Consider the following 21,279-nt stretch of genomic DNA (forward strand, 5'->3'; position numbering starts at 1 on the left):
AAGATTAAGTCTTTTATTTTTGTTTGCAGGTCAAAAATGTATATTTTAAGAGACAAAATTGGCCCAAAACTTGAAAACTGAAAATCTTTTGATCTTTCCTTAAACTAAAACACTTTTAACCACCATCAATCCCTCACACAGGACACATTCACATATATACTGCAAAACATATTATAACAGAGGTAATATAAGTGTTTAACTAGAATGCAGTGTTTTTAGTCAAGGACTTTTCGCGTTTCACCTCGTTCAAGAAGCTTCGTCACGCTCATGTGATAAAAATGTCTGTGTATAATCTAAACAAAGCAGGGCTAAAAGTGACATGGGCCTATACGTCCAACCTTAAACCAGATCACTGATGATTTGTCTTCACTGATGTTTAGCCAATTATGATGACACTTCTCTATCGTCTCTAGGATACCTAACCACAATACAGAGAGGGGTAAACAGGCAGAGGGAAATTTGCTACCATCTCCTCTCCACAGTTCAAAAGGTCTTCATCTGCTCTGATAACACTATATACAGAGAGCCCATTGACCAGTGGACAGCATTCCTTCAGCGCCATTTGAACTTTCGCTGCTTCGGGCCCTTTTCTGAGCGGCTTGTAGCTCGTGGTCACTGACAAAGACTGAGTGTGTGCTCCTGTCAGTCTGCTGCACGCTCCCCTGATTCCTCCTGCTCTGGTAAATGTAGAGGCACACCTAATAATGCCGTTTCTATGTGAGGCCAAGAGAGAAAGAGTCCAAACGCTTGAGCGCCACCGCATAATGCTCTCTGATAGAAACATCGATCACCGCTGACAGCTAACTGAAAACACAGGCCATTTCTTTTTCATCGTGCGGGACAAAAGGATTATATCAAATGATTCGCACGAGAACACATGGTCTAGTGCTCATGTGACCTTGGGCAAGACACTTCACCCGCATTGTCCAGGAGCGGCTGCTTGCGGCAGGGAGGGCATGTGGGGTGAACACTTGCCAAATCAAAGTGAGATTGGTTCGCTTCGGCTTTCCTGGTTTGCCAAGCGCAGCTGCACATCAGTGGCCTCTTAACATTAAGTTATTCCTAGTTACACACAATCATTATTTGCTTTGGGTTTAAAGGAACAGGCCACCGTTTTTCCATTCTGGGATATGTTCTTGCCTGAGCTTAGACGAGTCCATGCGTACCTATCTGGTCTCAGTCACGCCAAAAGACCAAAGATGTTGTTAGCATTTAGCCTCTCCTCCACTCCTCTTCCATGTTTCCCCTATTAAAAAAAGTTTACGTGACAAGTTACACAATCCAAGTCTAGTTACACAAAATTAAACATGTAGATTTTCTAAGCAGATAGAAACGGGGTACTATATTGTAAGGCGTAATAACACCTAAGGAGCACTTCGACGTCTGTGCGGTACTATCTTCACTCTTATTCACCTTATTCCGGAAGTTCGCGTGGGCACCGCCATGAATTGTGCCCACTCCTATCAGTTAATAATGATAATGCATTGGTTTTATATCTTTTATTTCTTTTCTGGACACTCAAAGACGCTTTACATTACACTATTCGTTCATCCTATACTCAGTGGTGGTAAGCTACTATTGTAGCCACTGCTGCCCTGGGGGTAGACTGACGGAGGCAAGGCAGCCGGTCTGCACCATTGGCCCTCCGACCACCACCAACCACACTCATTCACTACATTTGCCAGGCTTCCTGGTGTTTCCAAACGGTCTCCCATCCAAGTACCGACCAGGCCCTTCCCTGCTTAGCTTCCAAGGTCTGGAGAAGGACTGGAGAAGTCAAGATAAAATCAGTTACTACACGAAAACAAAGCCGATTTTAGGCCGTGCAGTGAAACGGTGCAGTGTTGACTTGTTCGTGCAGGTTTTATACAAATCAATCTATCAAACATCAGATTATGGCAGCGAACATTTTCCCTCATTCTCCGTTTAAATGAACGGACTTCGCGCTCTACCGAAAGTGTCAAAACAACGGAAGTGCCAAGATAAGGCAAAAGTGGGTGGGGCAGAATAAGGTGAATAGAATTCACTTTGGAAAACGTGGAAGAGCTTGGTCGCTTCAAACTTCACCCCTGTTTGGCCCCATAGAGGAGAGGAGGAGAGGCTAAATGCTCATAACATCTTGCTAGCATTTAGCCTCTTGGTCTTGCGTGACTGAGCGCACACGCTAAGACCAGACAGGTACGCATCAACTCGTCTAGGCCCAGGTAAGAACAGTGGCCTATTCTTTTAAGTTGATAAAGGTTTAAAAGTTGTTGTGGTTGTAGAGTCATTTAACAGTACAAAAAACTAACCTGTAACATACAGTCTAAAGCGGATTGCCTCTAATCTTGTATACTGGCATATTGACTATGTGTAGTACAAGTCGAAAAACGATTTGTTCAAAAAGGATCTAGTAATTCGAGCTACGCCCCTGCCCTCTGTCTGCGTGAACAATGTCATGTCTCCCCCTGGTCTGGCCACAGCTCTGGCAGAAATGATCCAATTATGTGCCCTCATCTTCAGATTGGACAGAGCACAGAGTTCACCCCACAGGTGTCCACAGCCGAGGCTCCAACATCAAAAGACATTTTTATGATCCTTTTATGGGCCACTAGCCGCACCATTCTTCTCTGAGGTTGTCCAAGCCATTGTTAGACACAGCTTCCTGAGAGTTGGACAACTGTGATCAAATGTTTTGGAAATAGAGTCAAATAAGTGAGTCTTGTGATCGTCTTTTAAATAGGTTCAACCACATCATCTAACAGTATACATACAAATTTGTTCAATTGGTCTTCACAAGACAACATAAAATATTTTTCAAACCTATGTTTTTCCTTTGAAACCCATTATGCAACATTATCCGGGCGCATCTTTGTGACGCATCTCTGTTTTCATGACAACAACTAAAAACAAAGCAGAATTTCATTGGCTGCTCATGTCGTTGCATGTAATTTACTGACATCATTTTGGATCTCATCAAAGCGAGCGCTGACCCCTCGTTCCCTGAGGTCAGAGGTCAGCCTCGTGCACACCACTCCCACCTGATTATGTTTTCTGTCCACCACTCGGTCACAAGATCCAGCATATTGAATTAATGTAGTTAATTATCATTGTGAGCCAAAGGGCAGTGGATAATTGCATTTTACTCACAAAAAAGGCTTTATGGTTCATGCCCTTTGCTGTATTTAAAGTCACTCATTGTGTTGCCTTCGTTAATGAAAAGAGATGTGTGGATTCTAAATATTGTAGGAAATTTGTTTATAAAAGTAAACCTCATTAACACTGAAGAGGCTTTGCAGCTTATTAACCAATAATGTGTGGCCTTGCAAGATGGCACACATTATTTAGTTGGAATGACCTTTAGGGTCAGACAGCTGCAATGTGCCCAATACCATATTGAACATTCAAATAAATAAAAAAGACTTCTTTTTTTGTTACTGTGGTAAGCTTGATGTATTATCTATGCAAGAAATAAATATTGGAAACAATACAGTAAACTCATAAAACCAAAACATTGTTGTTTCAAAGCAGCACACTACAACATGCATTTTCACGTCTTACATTTATTGCTATAATGGTCTTGCTTGGTCTCCTTAGCCCCAGGTGTTCTCTCTACCCTCACTGTAGGCCTTTGACTAATTTCTAGACCAATGAGTTTGGCTGGACAAACAGGCCGCAATTATTTCATAATACAGTCCTGATGTAGAGTTACTTTAAATTTAGCCAAACTGAGTTCTTTGTGCTATTAACCATGTTGTAATGAGCTACCCTGAAGAAAAAGACATGGACTTGTGCTTTGTTTCATCCCTGCATATTCAGTCTGTCTCCTTCAACCCAGACAGCTTTACCTGACTCGTTCTGACCATTTCAGACCTCCAGCTGCTTCAACAGCAACTCATTTCTTCCTAATAGCTCACCGCTCTTGCTTTTAGCTTCCCATACCCTCTAACCCAGCAGAGAACAAGTCTGGGTGTTGCATTAAGGCTTGTATCTGTTTTCCATATATCTGCAATTTACAAAATGTGAATTACTAATGCCATAACGCAGTAGTTCTCAAACTCTCCACACCAAGTACCACCTAAGACCCTTTCTATTATAGGACGTAAGTAATTCCAAACAATAACTAACTCCAAAGAGGACTTGTATGCAATTAAATGTGTCTCAAGTGTTTACAAAATGTACAACCTGAGCACCACAGTTGGAGAAACACAGAATTGTGTCTAAAAGTAGTTTCAAAAGCTTGGATTAAGTATAAAACAGGACCTTCCACAACACAATGCACATGTGAATCTTTACAACATTTGTACTCCTGGTCCAGGACGAGACCCTCCCCCTGTCGTGTGTGTCCACTATGTTCCTGGAAGACGGCAAAGAAGCAATCAATGACTCACATGCTCTGATTACCGCTAACTCCCTATGGGGCAGCTTCAAAGGGCCCAGGAGAAGATGAGGAGAGAGAGGGGAGCATCATTGCCCTCTATGGGGTAATTATATGCTGAGGAGGCTCCATACACCTTTATTTCTGTGGAGACTGGGGCTTAAAGACAGAGCTGGTTAACGATTCGGCCCGTCCTGTTAACGCAGCGGGAGGCTAGTCCGAGAACTGATCGCTGCGGCTGGTGGTGCGGCTCGGACGTAATGGAACAAATTTGGCTACATCTGTTCAGGGCAAAAGCTTGTTTATGTATTTATTTGTTATTTTATCAAAGACAACCTTTTATCCCAGTAACATTTTAATTTTCTTTGCCATTGATTGTGACGTGGACCATAACGATGTTTCAGACGTCACTCTTTCAGATGTGGAGGTTTTGCATCCTCCTATCAACTCAGAAACACCACCAAGGACAAACTCCTCAATTAAGAACCTTCAGACCGTTTACATCAGTGACAAGGCCCGAGATAACTTTCTCGATATCGCTTTTTTGCACAAGGGGAAAGGGAGTGACGCAATTTACATTCTCTGTGTGTGCTTTACATGTCGGAGCAATAAAGCTGACTGACTGACTGACTGACATTACAAAATGACTTACAATAGACAGTATCTTTATTTATTTAGTTATTTGGTCGGGACAGTGCAAGTTAATGTACATGCAGTACATAGATGCATGCATCTAAACACACCACACATGATTTCCATCCGTTGTCCCCCATAGTCTCACTCTCAAACCCACTGTCAGTCATCCTGGCCTATTGTACATGTTTTTAGTGGTAGATGGAAACCAAAGTACCTGGAAGAAACCTCCGCAGACACGGGGAAAACATGCAAACTACGCACAGAAAGGCCCCGTCCAGGTGGGAATCAAACCCGGGACCTTCTAGCCCTACAGACTCTGAAACCGCCAAATTCAATAATATGTTATTAATGCAGTGGAATAGACTTTAACTTTTCTTTTTGTAGCAACATTAGAGATTGGTCACAAAACATTTTCACCCAATCCCCACTGAGGGATTGGATTAGCTCAAATGCGGAAAACAGTGACATTAAAGGGCATAATAACACTAAAAATATGTACAATAGGTTCCCCCCAGGGGCCAAGACGCGCCTGGAAATGACATTCCTAATATGAGTGGGACTTTCCCGGTTAAATAAAGGTCAAATAAAGTAAATAGATACAATTAACGAGGCTATATTAAAAGGTATAAAAGCCCAAAACATATTTCTGAAATATTCTAAGCTCTCCAATAACAAACACAGAGGGTCACTGAGAGGCCGTGCAGTGGATCTCAACAACCAAAGTAGAAAATACTAACTTTAGGAAAAATAAGAGTTAGCTAGAGGTACAAAAAAACAGAAGGACGGTGTGTTGTTTTGGTGCAGCTGAGCACACGCCTGTCTCTCCCAGAAACAAGTGGAGCAGTGCAGTGTTTATGAGCTCAAAGGACCATAAACCTAAACAAACACTCTAACAGCTCTGTCTGGATACCTCTGCGCCTGTTGTTTTCACTGCAACTTCCACCTTTTCGGAATCCTCCTCACACGGTGACACAAAACAAAAACAGAGCAATTTAGGCTAATTTCAGACTTTATGCAATCACTACAGTTGATGTCTCTAATGTCTCACATGGCAATAGAGCAATTATGTAACTGTCAAAAACACAGCAAGATCCTATAAACTTATGAGAACGTTTAATTTGTGTAGAAAATGAAAAGGTAATAAATAACACAAACGCATAAGTGGGCTATTGGTAGATTAGTTATCCCAAAAAATTCATCCAATATCTTTTTTTTTAACCAAGTATGGAGTTAATGAAAGCCTTTAAGTGCCAGGCATGATACCCTTTCCTACAGAGTATTTTGCCAATATCACTTTCTTGAGATTCTGGCAGTTGGTCTGTGGTTTTCAGAGGTTTAGCAGTGATGTGAGCAATTGAAGCAAATAGTAGTCATTTTGTTTTCCGACGTGTTATTGAAAACGCAATGTATTCAGTGAAATGGTTCATTATCTAGTTCTTCTTTGAACAAAAAAGGCATTACATTGATTTTACTTAAGAATCCCTTTTATCTTCCATAATGTATGATCACTGCACTGGCCCCTCACATGCTTGGCCACTGTGCAAATTACATTTTCCAGTCATTATTTTTGAAAGGACATGGATGTATGAGCTGGCTCTTTTCACATTTGACCTTTCTTTGCCTCAGTGCTCAGTTGTGATCCTTGTTTTTCTGTGAATCTGGTTCTGTTGTACTCACAATGATGAGTCTTGGAGAGTTTCCAGGGCTGCGGAGACTGGATGGCTGCTGATGTCTCTGAGTTAAGCCTGCTTTAAGCCCTGTCTGCACAGGAGCACACAGAGGTGATCAGAGAAAAACAGTCATTAGTGTCCTGAAATGATGCACAAAAACCCAAGAAACTACGACTCTTCATTGCACTAGGACTTTGATGTAAAAGCACACTGACCCATGTCAGAGTGCTGTTGTGATGGGAACACAAGTTCTGATGGATTAACTCTACTTTTTAACACTTACCTTTAGGCTAAGTAATGCTATTTGCAAAGACCTGGCTGTGCTTGTGTTTTTTGCTTGTTCGAAACCATGTGAATGTTTATCTTGTAATCTTGAACACACCCTGGAGATGTTTTACTTTCACATTGTGCACTCCCGTTTTAAGTTTTTGTTCTTTGTGAAATAATTTGCCAACCCCCCTTTTTTCATAAAAGATATAACAGATTACCTTGTTTACACCATAAACGTGGATGCTTGACATGCTACCGCTTTGAATTCTTATCAAAAACATCACTAATATAACGCCCTGTGTTGGAGGCGTATGCCATATAAAATGTGGTAGTTTCTCAATTCCATACACAACACTCTGCACAGAACTCTGCTAAGAACCCTGTGCAGAACTCTCGCTTTGCAAAACTTCTACATTTTCAACCTCAAACTCTAAACACCACTGCCCTCTTGTGGTCTAAATAGGTACTGGCAAAAGCTGCAGATGTAGTCACGTGATTTGAAGACGGTCTTCTTATTTAAAAATGTAAAAAATAAATAAATAATCTACATAAATACAAGACTTATGTTTGGTTTATGCCCTGATTTGTTTCTTTCTATTAAAAAAAATAAAAAAATAAAATAAATCATATTCTGTAGATTTCGCTTTCAACAGGTAAAAAAAAGGGGGAAAAACAATAAAAAGTTATTTTCCTATGACTTTTTATTCTTTTGTTCTTTATGGTTTGGAGTGACTGGTATTTTTATTTATTTATTTATTTATTTATTTATTTTTTAATAATTGCCTCCCTACTAAATGAAAAAAAAAATCAATTACTTTTCAATTACTTTTGTTTGATTGTTTTGCTTTCCATTGTGTTGTTTTATTGTTTTTTACTTTTTGTAAAATCTACACCTTTTCAATTTATTCACCAGTTTCCACCTAACCCCCCCAAAAAGACAAAACTCTGGTGTCCCCTGAAGGCAGCAACAAACACACCCAAATTTCTTCCCACATCCGGGGACTTGAGCGTGTGGAAAGTGGGTAAAGAGGGCAGCGGCGGAGAGCGGGTGGAAAGGCGGACTGATGACAGCTGTCAGCGAACAAAAACACTGCCGATCTGACACTACCAGCGCAATGGATCACTAATAAACACACACAAGCTAACTGGACGGTGCCTGGGATCGTCGCTGCTGGACCAGGGCGGCTCGTAAAGGTATGACTAGCTGAATGGCGTGCAGATCCGTGCCAGTTCGTCCTACCGCCAGCGTCGGGAGAAACACCGAGCTTTTAGCCGCAGCGAGCTAACCGGGGCTAACTGCTAAACTGGTGGTCAGCTAGTTAGCATTAGCGCCCTGGGAATGTCTTCCGAGGTTGAGACATCCCTTGTAGAAACCAGACGGATCTGCGTGGAGTCTATTCTTGTCCAGTGTAACCTAAAGGGAAAAACCGTGTCTGAAGCCGGTAACTTAACTTGGGGTTAATATTCATTGAGATATGTTTTAGGACGATATGCGAGATAGCAAATCAGGTTAGCTCCTTCTTCAGTGAGCTGCTAACGTTTAAGTTTAGGCTGAATCTTGATCAGGATTGGCGTATTTATGTCTGTCACACAGCCAGCCGTTCACATATAAGCCAATTTTGCATAATCCGTCAAAGGTAGCGCTATAATACTGACGTCTTGTTGACAAATGGTGATCATCATTGGTTAAATGCAGCTCGATAACATTAAGGATTGTTTTGGACGCACCCACATTGTCAATTAGGACTTTAACTATTTTGCATGGGATTTTTGTTGTTGTTAAAAGGGATCAATGGCAACAATTTGAAATGCTTAGCTACAACATCTAAGCTATCTATACATCACAAATTATGCAAAAAACACCTAATGCAATTTACAAGCTGGTTTGGCCGACTGCATTTCAATGGAACACAGGCATTTTAGATCTAATTTATCATATTTTTGTTTGCCTGTTTTAGTAAGTTGAATGCAGACCATAAGTTGGCATTGAATTGAACCAAGAAGTTGTATCTGATTAGTCTCTTAAGTTCAGCCCCTGCTTCATATCTGATATGGTATTTATAATTTAACATGCATGAGGGGGTGGTGTGACAAAACAAAATAACCTCTATTTAATTTCAGCCAAAATATATATCTAGTTGTTCAAAAGCAGAGTTTATTCTGTGATCTATGGCTCAGCCCTGGGTCGGCATGTCGGCTTTAAAACTGGCTCATGTCAGATACAAGTGTTTATCCACGGCCCTTGAACGTGCCATGCACCAGTGAGTGATGTTTTTGCAGAGTTCATGTAAGAGACGGGGAGTCTGTTTTGTTTGGGAAAGGAAACTGATTTAACTGGCCATGCAGTTTGTTGATAACATTTCCTTTTATTGTGATCTTTCGTTATTCAGGATTCTAATAAATATTTGGGAGCATAACTACACTACATCACTGGTGGGTCGATAAGGTGAAGTGTCAACATCATGGGGACACAAGGCACTGGAAGGAAGCGTGCTCCCCTCAAAGATCGGTTCTCAGCAGAAGACGAGGCTTTGAGTAGTATTGCACGAGAGGTAAGATCGTCAACATCACACAGCTCACGTTTCCATTCATAAACATGCCAGATAGGCTTGGATACTCAAACCCCCTTTAAAAGCAAGAAAATTACAAAATCAATGTTGATGCTTTATGCGCCATCTCCTTCTGACCATTAAACAGGCATTATGAGATCCGATGTTCTAAATTTGGACCATTAGGATCATTAATATGATTAATGTGTTTTAAGACATCTTGTCATATCAGCACTATTTTGCACCTTTTTTTAATGAAGCATTTGGTTGACAATGCATTGCAAGTCGTATTTATTGTCAGTATAGCTGAATAACGTGCTAGTGGTTATGGAGACTTCAACAACTCAATTTCCATAGTGTTTTAAATGCAGAGAGGAGATAATGGTGGCCGCCTAGTCTGCTCTTCTCCTCCATTGTGTCAAAACAAGCTGCACAATATTATACCTTCTTGTCTTTTGCCATAAGCATATAAGTGACTATAAGTAACAGTTTGACTCTCTTCTGAATTGAGTTCAGCCAGTTGTTATGCCAACTTCACTTACCAATTATGTGTTTTCCACATAAAACAATACCTCTGTTACATAATAAAGTTTCCTTAGCGACACTAAACTCAGGTGTGTTGGTCAAGAAAAAATGGCTGCACATATGAAAATGTGGCCATACAGGTTTTGCTAGTGCGCTTGTGTATGGTTAAACCAGGTGGAGGCAGCTGGTTGGGACCACGGAGGACGTTGACATGACTTGTGGTGTTTTCCTTTTGAGGGAAAAACACAGGCAGAAAGGAGAAGCTTCACGGCTTGTAACAACTTGCCCAGGGATTATTCCATTTGGTTCAACAGCAGGCCTGCCATTCCTTTGGCTTGCTTCAGAGGGGAATAAAACTCCTGTGCAAATTCATTTTTTTTCAAAGTGTGAAGGATTTTGTGTCTGCAAGGCAAAGATATATAGAGCTGAAAAAAGTAGACGTTCATTTCATACAGTATCCAGAGTATTTCAAGATTAGTTTTAAAGGTCAGCTTTGCTTTCACATTTGGTTTACTTTAAGTTGGTGTAGAAGGATGCAGTTTGTCAGATCCTTCAGTGTTTTCTGCTAGAAATTGCTACCAAGAAATTATCATTACAAAAACCTTACTGCCATCGATTACTTTAGCACAACCCATTTACCTCACAGAAATGTGTTCAAAATGTATTCTAAGTAAGTACTGTACATTTCATTATAAAGAGTCCTGATTTAAAACTGCTTAGTAGGCCGCCTGCTCAGTCTTGGGTACTTTGAAAGCCAAATTATGTCTTGTGTCCCTTCCATTCACCTAGGACGATCTCTAAGCTAATAGCAGACTTGTTACAAAGTTTCTCCCATGAAGTTCGAAAGTGATTCAGCGCCTCATTCTTGCAGACTGAAAGCACAAGGCTCCATTTGCTCTTTATAGTTCTGACGTCCCATCATAGCAACATGAGTCACTTGACACTCCCCAGCCTGCTCCTCCTAACTCCGAACGCCTTTGTGCTGCGGCGAACTGGAGATTAGATCAACTGTACTGCGAGTTCACGGGGTCATAAAGCTGGCACTGCTGAACGTCAACACTCCCCCCGATCGCTCACTCCAATCACTTGCGTGTACTTTTAATAGGACTTACTAACAAACTGCCTCAGAGTATTGGCATGGGGGCGTCCATGCTGCTGCTGGTGGGAGTGAATTTGAGCTTGCGTCGTTGCAGCACACGTCGAAGCCTCTTATGTTACAAGTGAGTCGGAATACCAGCTACCTGCAGCAGGCTGCTAGACTATGACTAGACAGTGATTCTCAAGCTTACACTAATACACAAAGTATCACAACAGGAAGTATCTGGCTTTCTAAAGAGCATTATCTAAGTCAGGACAAAGCAGGATCCATCATTCTGGACTAAACCTTGAAATACCAGGAAATCAGGTTCTAACCAACTAATAAAGTAGGGGGAAACCAGGACTAAATCAGGTCTATTAAAGGTTTTTTTTAGGGCTGCATGAGCTTTTTCTGATTTCGATCACATTTCCTATGTATTTCAGGATGTTTGTAGAGGTCTTAACTACAGTGTTGGCAAGTTTTATACAAATACAATGATTTTGATTGTCCAGCTTGTTCTAATACAGATCAAACAAGGCCCTTCTCTCTTGACTAAACCTGGGCTGAACCAGGGCAAAACCGTACCCCACTTCTAAAGCAGGTTAGTTTAGTTTAGGTCAGACTAAATCTATCAAAAGCAGGAACAAACCAGGTCCAAACAAAAGGGACAAATCACTGTTTGAGGAAACAATATAGAACTGACCCTTTGTATTGAAACGGTGTCCAACATAGTGATATTAAAGGGACTATACAGATTTTATAAAATGAAGTATTTCCCCCCCCTACATGTTTCAACAATGTCCTAAGGTGTAGAATGAGCCCAGACTTATCTACCACAACTGCCTCAAATCCTGCACTGTCACTCAAAAAGGTGTTAATTCAGGTCAGAGGTGCCGTCATGCACGAGCTTAATATAGAAAGTGCAGTTACACGTATGACCTGAGGTGGCAGTAGTGAGTATAAAATGGCTAACTTGCATCTGGCCCCTTTAAACTTTCACACAAACCAGGAAGTTGTTTCGTGGAGGTCCATAGTCCGTATAATTTTTGTTGCTGATATCATTTGTCCTGAATAGCTTTACAAAGTGTCACTCTCAGTTTCCATCCTTGTTCAGTGTGTGTTTATGTGAGTGTGATCCAAACACTGCTGGCGAGGCTGCTGTGTGGTCAACACAGTCTGATCCTGCTTCATCCCCTGATAATACAGGTCTTTTAGCAGTTGGTGCAGTTTTTTTTTAAACACTGACCATCACTGAATAAAACGGTCTGAGTTGTTGTATAAAAAAATCTTTCGTCTTTAATGTAATAATGTGCTGGACAATGTATTTACAAGATGATAATGCTCTCACTCAATTTATATCTCAGGGAAAGTGAGACTCAAATCACCAACTCAAGGTCCACGTTTTCCCTGTTGCTTCAAGTTGAATCGGAATCGGAAAACTTTGTTAATCCGATGAAGTTCAATTCTTTGCAGCGACCCAGTTGCTCACTTCACTAGACGGGTAACCCAGCTCTGAATCAAATGAAATTAACACATTTCCTTACTCAAGTTTGTACTGTGAATTCATGCTTGTGAAGAGCTTTGCAAAAGAGTTTGAGAGAGCTAGAAACGAGTCAGAGCTTTGGCTGTTTCAATCCATCTCGCTCCTGCTACTGAGTTAAAAATGAGAGAAATTGGGTAGAGCAGCTTCCTGATAAATATAGAGAGAATTGTAAATGTTGGCACACAATGCAGCAGATGCATTAGATTGTCAGTGGAATTGATTAAAAAAATCTTAAACAAGCTTGTAGCTCTTGATCTCTTGTAAAGTTATAGCTTACTAAATTACAGACCCGAGTGTTGGCTGGAGGTGTGCTGCTGGGTGTGCTGTGGCTGCTCAGGTTTCCCCTCGGAGCGTGATGTGGTGGAGGAGCTGCTTCTATAGATAGTAGGCTTCAGACAGAGCTCAGCTGTGGGGCAGCATAGCCACAGACAGACAGACAGATTGTGGTATTGGCAGACGACAGGCCACTCTCATTTCACCTTTATCAACAAGAACAATGCGCTTTTATACAAGAAAGATAAGAAACACACTTCCATGCGAACTGTTCCTTCTTGGATTCCATAATCATGTGAGAACATTCTAAATTCTACAATAGGCGATATACAGTACATACTTTATTGTCCCCATAAAGAAATTTGTTTTCTGCTTTCGACCGATTCTGTGGCATGCTGTCATACTGCTGCAGTGCAATGCCCCCTGAGGTATCTCCAGACATCGAACTAGCTTTGGTCTGCCTAGCTAGCGGCAGAAGGACTTCGGTCCTCTCACTCAGTCAGGGAAACAAACCTGAGGCTTTTTTGCTGTGAGACGAGACAATAATATAATATTGTCATTTCTTGAACAGTTTTTTTTTGTCATAAAAAGTGCCTGATTGGATGCACACCGTTCACCAATCTGAGAAAATGAATACACCAGTTCCAAGGTCTTAATTTGGTCATTAAGTTTTTATAATACATTTAAAAAAATCAAAGTTTTTTATATTGATTTATCATCTACCCATTTCTCATTCACAATCCCACTTGTAATCTGCTTATATAACCGACTTGATGAGTCATCTTTACAGCTCTTATCACTGTGAAACAATATGCTTATTTTATCCTTGTCCTGGCACTGATGCTGCTTGCAGCTAAACTCGCCCCTGTATCTACCTGCAAATCCTCAACACAACAACTCCTAAATGCGTAGGTGAGACTCGCCTGCCCTTGCCTTATCAATTGCTGTGCGTTACGATCCTGGTCTTGTCTTGGCTCCTGTCGAGATGAGAATAGTCCTATGCCCACAGGCCTCCTCTCTGGCTCTGCAGATAAGACGGAGCAGGAATGCTGTGTGGAGATACAGCGTACAATACTAGCGGTATTTATGGACTGTCTTCTAACAAGATAAAGACTAGGCTTCATAAATAATGTGTTTGACGACTCTTTGCCGGAGGGAGGTGAGGTTTCTAAGTGCTGACCTGTCCAGTATGTTGTTAATAAAGGGGGGTTGCATACAGAATCCCAGCTTTGTATGCTTATTAGAAGTTTTTATTATGTTCCTCTCCTTTGGTATTGTTAGTCATTGCTCTCTTTGACCAGGCTTCTTTGCTGAATGACTTCATATTTGCCTCAGCTGGGGGTCAATGACTTAAAAATATCTCTGCGGACTTGGTTATGAAGTTTATCTTGGCCCTCTTTTTCAGTTTCATCCTTCCCTATTGTGAAATGCCCATGTTTACTGGCCGAGTCCTGCGCTCCATTGGTACAGCTTGTTTGTGCTGCGCTGGAATTTCCCCCCCAGAGGTCGTCGAATTAACCCGCTCAAACTGATGGGTAACACATGTTGGTGACAGCGGGGCATCCCACTTACTCACACTGCCCCATAGAGAGAAATGATCAAGACAACAGTAGGCAATCGACTATAAAAATGAATGGTGATGTTTTACGTTATGAATCTTTTAGTCACTATATGATTCGTAATCTAAAACATCACCATTCATTCTTCACTTTTTCATTAGTCATAGTGAAAATGTCAACAAGTAAATTGATGCTGTTTTGTTAATGTGATCCCCCTCTGCTTTGGGCTGATGACACCTGTGGAGTTCAACTGTCAACACATAAGCAGCAAAGCACAAGTTGAGCACATTGATTTGATTAATCGTCGATGTAATGGCATTTTTCATTTATCCAAAAACATATCTCTCAAGCTTCCTCTGGGTATGTGCAAGTGTGTGTTTGCCATACTTTCGTTTTTTGCTCTTCATTCTGTTTTCCAACGGGGATTGGGAGTTACGTAATTTACTTTGTGTTTTCCCATGTGATGATTGATGGTGAAGAGAACTCCCATTGCTGCTTTTTTCTGAGAGTTTTAAAGTGATGTCAGTTCTCTGTGCTTTACTTAAAAATTAAAAATTAAGCACAAATATGAGGCACAACTCTCTCCATCTTGGCATATGTCATTTAATGCTGGAATAATATTGCGTAATTACTTCATATTTTTGCTGCATTTGACTGCATTAAAGGCACTATATCGGATTTTTCTGAATGAAAGAGTGTGAATTTTAAATTGGTAGTTCAAGTCTTTCCTAGCTTTTCTCATGTACTTCTACAAACCAATTCTTTCCAGGGCCAAGTTTAAAAGCACATTTCACAACTTACTGTCCCAGTCCCCCACGCTTTTACAATATACTGAAAGACAAAACAAATGTTACGCTTGAAAGTAGACTACAATTTTCTTTTTTTTTTCTGTGTTGTTGAATGTCCTGCCCACTATGAAGTACAGCATAATGTCTACCATCAACTAGGGCTGGGCGATATGGACCGAAAGTCATATCCCGATATATTTTAGTTGAATATGGATATACGATGTATATCCCGATATTTTTTCCACAAGGTCAGAGCTGTGAAAGGAAATGTCAAAGCCAAATATGAGTAGTTTTATTGATAACTCACTATAAAATGTAAAGATAAACACTGTATAACAAAGCTCCATAAGGTGCACATTTAAATAAAAAATAGCCTAGAAAATAAAATAGGGCAGCATTTATATTTATATTTATATATAAAGAGCTCGGTGTAAGAATAAGATGCACCTTTTAAAAAAAAAAAAAAAAAGCAAATACAAGTCAGCTTGAGATGACCTGTTTCTTTTTGTTAACCTAACAGCTTATCTGAATTTGAAATATCCTGATATACAGGATATGGTCTAATTCCATATCTCGTTTAAAAATATATCGATATATCGTAAATATCGATATATCGCCCAGCCCTACCATCAACTTCTCTGTTTCCAAGTTCCAAGTGTCTCCTTCTTCACTGCCTTCTATAACTTGACACGTCCTAAGTCCACGTGCCAGATCTGTTATCTCGTTATTTGGCTGTATTTTTCGGGTGTGTCAGTGTCTCTATAAAACATTCCTATTAATTTCTTTTCCTGGTGGATGACAAGTGTGCTCATGTTTTTTCTGTGCGACAGGCGGAGGCGCGGCTGGCAGCGAAGAGGGCAGCCCGAGCGGAGGCCAGAGATATCCGAATGCGGGAGCTCGAGAGGCAACAGAAAGAGGTACAGCAACGAATCATGGGACAATCAACCAGGAATACGAAAGAAATAAGTTTCTCAATCAGCGTCATCTCATATTTGTGGCTGATGTATTGATTTGTAAGAAATGGACTGTTATCTATGTGGGAAGGCAGGGAAACTCGATATACCCTCTATTGTTTTTTGTGCCCAACACTGTCGCCAACATGAAGAAATGAACTGTCTTGCTTTCTTCTTAATGTTCTTAAATTGGGCAGTATAATTATCACATTTAAAACTTGCCACAACATGATTCTGTGAGTTTAGGACTCTGTTACTGTGGAACTGTCATGTCTTTCCCACCACACACATTTAGATTGTTAGTCGAACTCCAACCAAAGTCTATTAACAGCTCCCTGTGCAGTCACCATAATACTTTATTGTACACACAGAATAAAGCAGGACCTTGTTAGATGCCAGTGGACTATACACATAACGGAACCAAAATGTAGACGCGCCACCCAGTGAGCGAAAGGGAGCTTATGGCAAAGGCAAAACAACAAGAATAGCTTCAAAAGCATGAGTCATTATGCCTATTTCAATTTAGAGTGTGAGCCTTCACTATTCCCTCCAGACATATCATGGTTTTAAATTGAAAGTGAAGCATGTTATAACCATTGCCCTATTAATTTTTGCAAAGTAAATATTGCGGGTTATGTGGCTACGTTAACAGCCCACATGTCATATAAAATTCGTAACCAAGGCTCACAACCGCAGCTACATTAATGGCCACAGAGTAGACTATATCCCCATAGGCTTTCATGTAAGTGGTATAATCAGTGCATTTTTGCCAATTGATTTGAAATTATGCCTGTGTTTGTTTTCTTTATAAAGCTATTATGACCTTAATTAAGTTGGAATTAGTTCTGTCAATAAATCCATTTCCACTTGCTTTCATACAGTACGTGCTTGTCGACTGAAATGGCTTTCATTGGCACTTTTCCTGATTTACTGATTGATTGTCCCACAGCTACCGGAGTTTTACAGATGACCAATTGAAGAAAGAAAGTCCCAGTGTATTTTTTGTAGCGCTGTCAAAACTCACAACCAGAAATATCCTATACCCTGGAAAGTGCTGCATGTCCACAGATGCGTAAATGTGCCCCCGGTTTGTTCACTTCAGCAGTTTTCGCAGCGGTCAGTGATTGTATGTTTTTCCTGGCGCTTCTTCCTTTCCCCTCGCAGCTCTCTTACCACCACCACTCAAGCAGCAGCAACAGAAAATGGGGTCAGATCCACCAGTGGATGGTAGGCCGATGGAGTGGCACTAACTAACACTGCCTGCGGTGTTCCAAACAACCAGCACTGAGAGAGTGAATTGAAGTTGTGATTTACGGTTGGAAAACGAATTCAAGGAATATGATGTCAAACCTCTACCACTTAAAACGAAACTGTAAAAGCTGACTTTGAGTTGGATGAGGTTTGAGGTTCACTAACACCGTGGGGAATCGGTCAGAATGCATGGACCAGGAGTAGAAGCAGTTTAACAATATTGATTGAATATGACACACATGGGTTACTGGAACAAAACAAACCTAGATGACAATGTTTTGTTTTTGTTTTTTTACCGGTCCAAACCTGATCTGAATTGGCCTAAAACTATAAAACTAGTCTAAACCAGTAGAAAAGTTGTCAAAAGAAGCATAAACCTGTCCAAACTTGATCTAAACCAGTCTTAACCAGGTCTATACCAATCCAAATGAGCATAAACCAGTCCAAACTAGTCCAACCCATATCTAAGCTGGATATTTTGAGTATTACACACTTGGTAGATAAAGTGTGCTCTACCAAATAGTTGAGCAAACCATTAAAGGGTTAAAACTTTTGAGAAATAAGTGAAGTGAATTAGTCATTGATTTGAGTGTCTAATTTCAAGAAATCTGTCGACGTGGCAAGTTTTTTTTTACACAATTTAAGAATAAAATCATTGATAAAACCACATTTCTTGAAATTAGTTACTTAAAACTCATTTCAAGATTACTTTTTGCAGTGAAAGTGTTGCCAACATTTCACTTCCACTCTAGGGAGCTTCCTCTTGGCTGGTTTTGGTGAACCCCACGCCCCCCATGTATAGATGTGGGCTAGTCAATGAAACATTAGCAACTTTTTTAAATGCAAGTCCAGTTTTGTTTTATTTTTTGGTAGAAGATCGTAATATGATGTCTGCAGATACCAAATATCCTGGTGTCTTCACTGGGTATCAAAGACAGTTTTCATAAAAACCTTTCAACCCTTTAGTTTAGCTCTACGAACTTGTTCTGAAAAGTATGGGATCCTGAATGTGTTTTAATTTGAACCATGATTTGAAAATCTAAAGTTACAAATCTAGTTGCACTTGCTTGAAACAAATCTCTTTTTTCGACTTTTTTTCCAGAATCGTTCAACCCTAAAGTTAACAATTTATAGCTACTCAGTCTGTAGCTCACTGTGGAAAAATGTGTTTATTTGCTTTGGAGACGACTTGCTCCGAAACTGTGTGTGTTTGTAGACCAGACCTTGGCCTTTGCCTTTATTTAGGTTTTGGTGAGACTGTATGCAAGAGCGTGGTTAGGACCTCTTGCTGTGCTTATCCTGAATCCAAATGCTACAAAATGATGAAGATTTTGAAAGTTTAAAATATATTTGCATGGAAAGAAATGTGTGGATTTTGTGCATTTGTTATCTTTTAATCTCTTTAATTTGGAAAAGCTTGAACATATTTATTTGATCAAGTTAAAAGTCTTCTTATTGGCTATTGCTATTGGGCAGGAGTAGCTTGGCTGCAAAAGCCGAAACCAGAAGGTTTGGGGGTTTGATCCTTCACCCTCAAGAAACTAAAATTGAAAGCTGAGTCAAGTATTCTGACCCGTTACAACAAGCGCAGACCCATTCCTTTGCAAAAATCTTATAGCTGTATTATAGTATAGTACAGTGCTTTTGAGCCTTCATAAAAGTTCAGGTTTGTGGTAAATTCCCATGATAAGCATGGTACAGCCTCAGTTATCACTCATTTTAATGCTTATTTATCAAATACTTGAAACATCCCAATGCTATTGGAATTCTATAAACTCCCTGCACTCAAAGTTCAGAAAGAAGGATCCTTGACTGCCCTATCTTTATTGCTGTGATAAGGTCGACATCGAGCTGCTTGACAACGGCGGGAGTTTTGCATGTTTTGTGTGTTTGTGTAGAGACGTCTTTGTTGCTGTGTTGCACATCTCCCGCTCCTTCACTGTCCCTCTGTAATCTCACCCATCCTTCCTTCCTTCCTTCCTGACTGCAGGCTGACTCAGAGAAGGCCCGAGCCTCTAGTGTCAGCAGGGCCAGCAGTCGCAACCATCACCGGGTCGGTATCATCCCCACACTTCCTCTTTCTCATCTCTTTATTTCCTGTCTCTGTTCCTCACATTTTATGGACCATTAGTAATTACCTTCTCAATTTAAGCCTATGTCTCTCAATGGTGCCCACTCAGATCAAAACCCGCCGCAATTCTAGAAATAAACTCCAGATTTATTTCTTTGGTAGACATTACAGGGAAGAAACATATTTGGGAAGAAGCTTGTGACTATTTGAATGAAAAGATGCAGTTTATCAGAAACGGTGGGCCTATTTTATGCAACCTAAAAACAATTCAAAGTGTCAAGTTAAGACCACACAATGGGGGAGCTTTTAATCCTTGCGTTAATCCCTGGTGTCTGTCTGGTTTTCTGCTGCTGACTCCGTGTTTCCACATCGACAGGGCAAAGAGGATGACGTCATGTCGGTCCGAAGCTACAGGGTGCGTACAGTAATGCTCCCTTTCCTTCACACCAGCACAAAGCCGCTAATGTGTGTCAGCTGCTGTTAACGGACCCCGCTAAAACATGAAGCACTTGAATGACATGGAGGCTAATCCCCATTTAGGGCCATGGCATAGTTCACTGGTTTCAGACAGGATTTGTGATCGAGACTGACATTGTTTCAAAGCTTGTCACAAAGATTATTGACTGTATTGACTTATCGTTCGATATTTGAAAAATGAAAATGTATGAAAGAATAATTTAGACCCAGCACACTGTATTTGTAAAGAGATTGGGCGGGTGGAGCTCAAGTTTATTGTAGCGCAGAAGAAAAACTAACTAGGACCATGTTGCTTTAGGGTTACAGTAGCAGCGGAATGAGATTTGTGGAAAATCTGTGATTGCCTAATTGTTTCTTTTCATTATGAAGTCCACCTCATCGGCTTTGCAGAACCTGGGCTCCACTAAAAGTCGCTCCTCTTCGCGTATAAAAGATCTCCTGGTGCGTTGAGTGTGCATGTGTGTGCAGTGGCAAAGAACGCATTGTATCCATTCATAACCTCCTGTCTATTTTTGCACGTAGTATAATGAGTGTTTTTTGCGAGAGTGAGAATTGGTCTATAGTTTATTACCTTATTTTTTTTACAACATTCTGGAGGATTTTTTTCCCCTCCACTATTAAGTCAGCAAATGGAAAAGCAGAAAATTAAAATGTCACCTTTTTTTTAGTAGAAATATTTTCCTTATAAGGTCTTAAAGCCATGTAGCTGGTTTCCACTTTAGACAGAGTGAGCTGGTAGCTTCCGGGTTTTGTATTTTCAAAGAATTATTTCGCCTTTCAAAGAACGTGCATGGTCAAACGTGGATACATGCATGAATGCTTAAAACGACCGTGCTGCTCTTCTTGGAAAACTTTAGAAAGATTGCCGACTTGTTTTACAATATACACTAGTTTTGGATTTGAGAAGTATGTGTAGGCATATTTTTTGTTTTGTTTGCTAACCTGCTGTCACTGTTACTCATGTGCTCGGTCAAAGTTTGTGTGGCACGTACTAAAGCTCTGGATAATGTTGATGAAAAGTCCTGGATTGAGATCTTGTTTTTTTCCATCTTTTAACTTTGATTTTCCCCTCTTCAGTCTGACGGCCTTTCCACTAGCTCTGCCCTCAAGAGCTCCCGGTCCACTGTATGTACTTGTGTTGTTTGTTAATCTCAGTTTATCCCACTTTTTATAGTTTTCATTTATTTCCATTTTAACTTGTCTTTAGAGCTCTGTGTACAGTGACCTTCATGGCCATAGAAAGTCTTCCTCCAGTTCCAAAAAAGATCTACTGGTTTGT

General features: G+C 40.5%; 1 protein-coding gene across 5 annotated transcripts in view; it reads left to right on the forward strand.

Moving 5' to 3' along the window:
• The first annotated feature begins 7,934 nt into the window (after positions 1–7,934).
• Positions 7,935–21,279, forward strand: part of lrrfip2 (leucine rich repeat (in FLII) interacting protein 2) — a 39,004-nt gene continuing 25,659 nt past the window's right edge. For 4 of the 5 annotated variants that reach the window (XM_079560205.1, XM_079560208.1, XM_079560206.1 and 1 more), the window contains exons 1-3: positions 7,935–8,127; positions 9,324–9,485; positions 16,079–16,165. In XM_079560205.1, the coding sequence (XP_079416331.1) occupies positions 9,396–9,485; positions 16,079–16,165 (177 nt within the window). In that variant the 5' untranslated portion in view covers positions 7,935–8,127; positions 9,324–9,395. Of the gene's footprint in view, positions 8,128–9,323; positions 9,486–16,078; positions 16,166–17,201; positions 17,429–19,442; positions 19,506–19,899; positions 19,939–20,369; positions 20,442–21,077; positions 21,126–21,207; positions 21,274–21,279 lie in introns of those variants that run through there. The other variant, XM_079560204.1, reaches the window with a different exon arrangement.

Source organism: Gobius niger (assembly GCF_951799975.1).
Source record: "Gobius niger genome assembly, chromosome: 7".
NCBI lineage: Eukaryota > Metazoa > Chordata > Actinopteri > Gobiiformes > Gobiidae > Gobius > Gobius niger.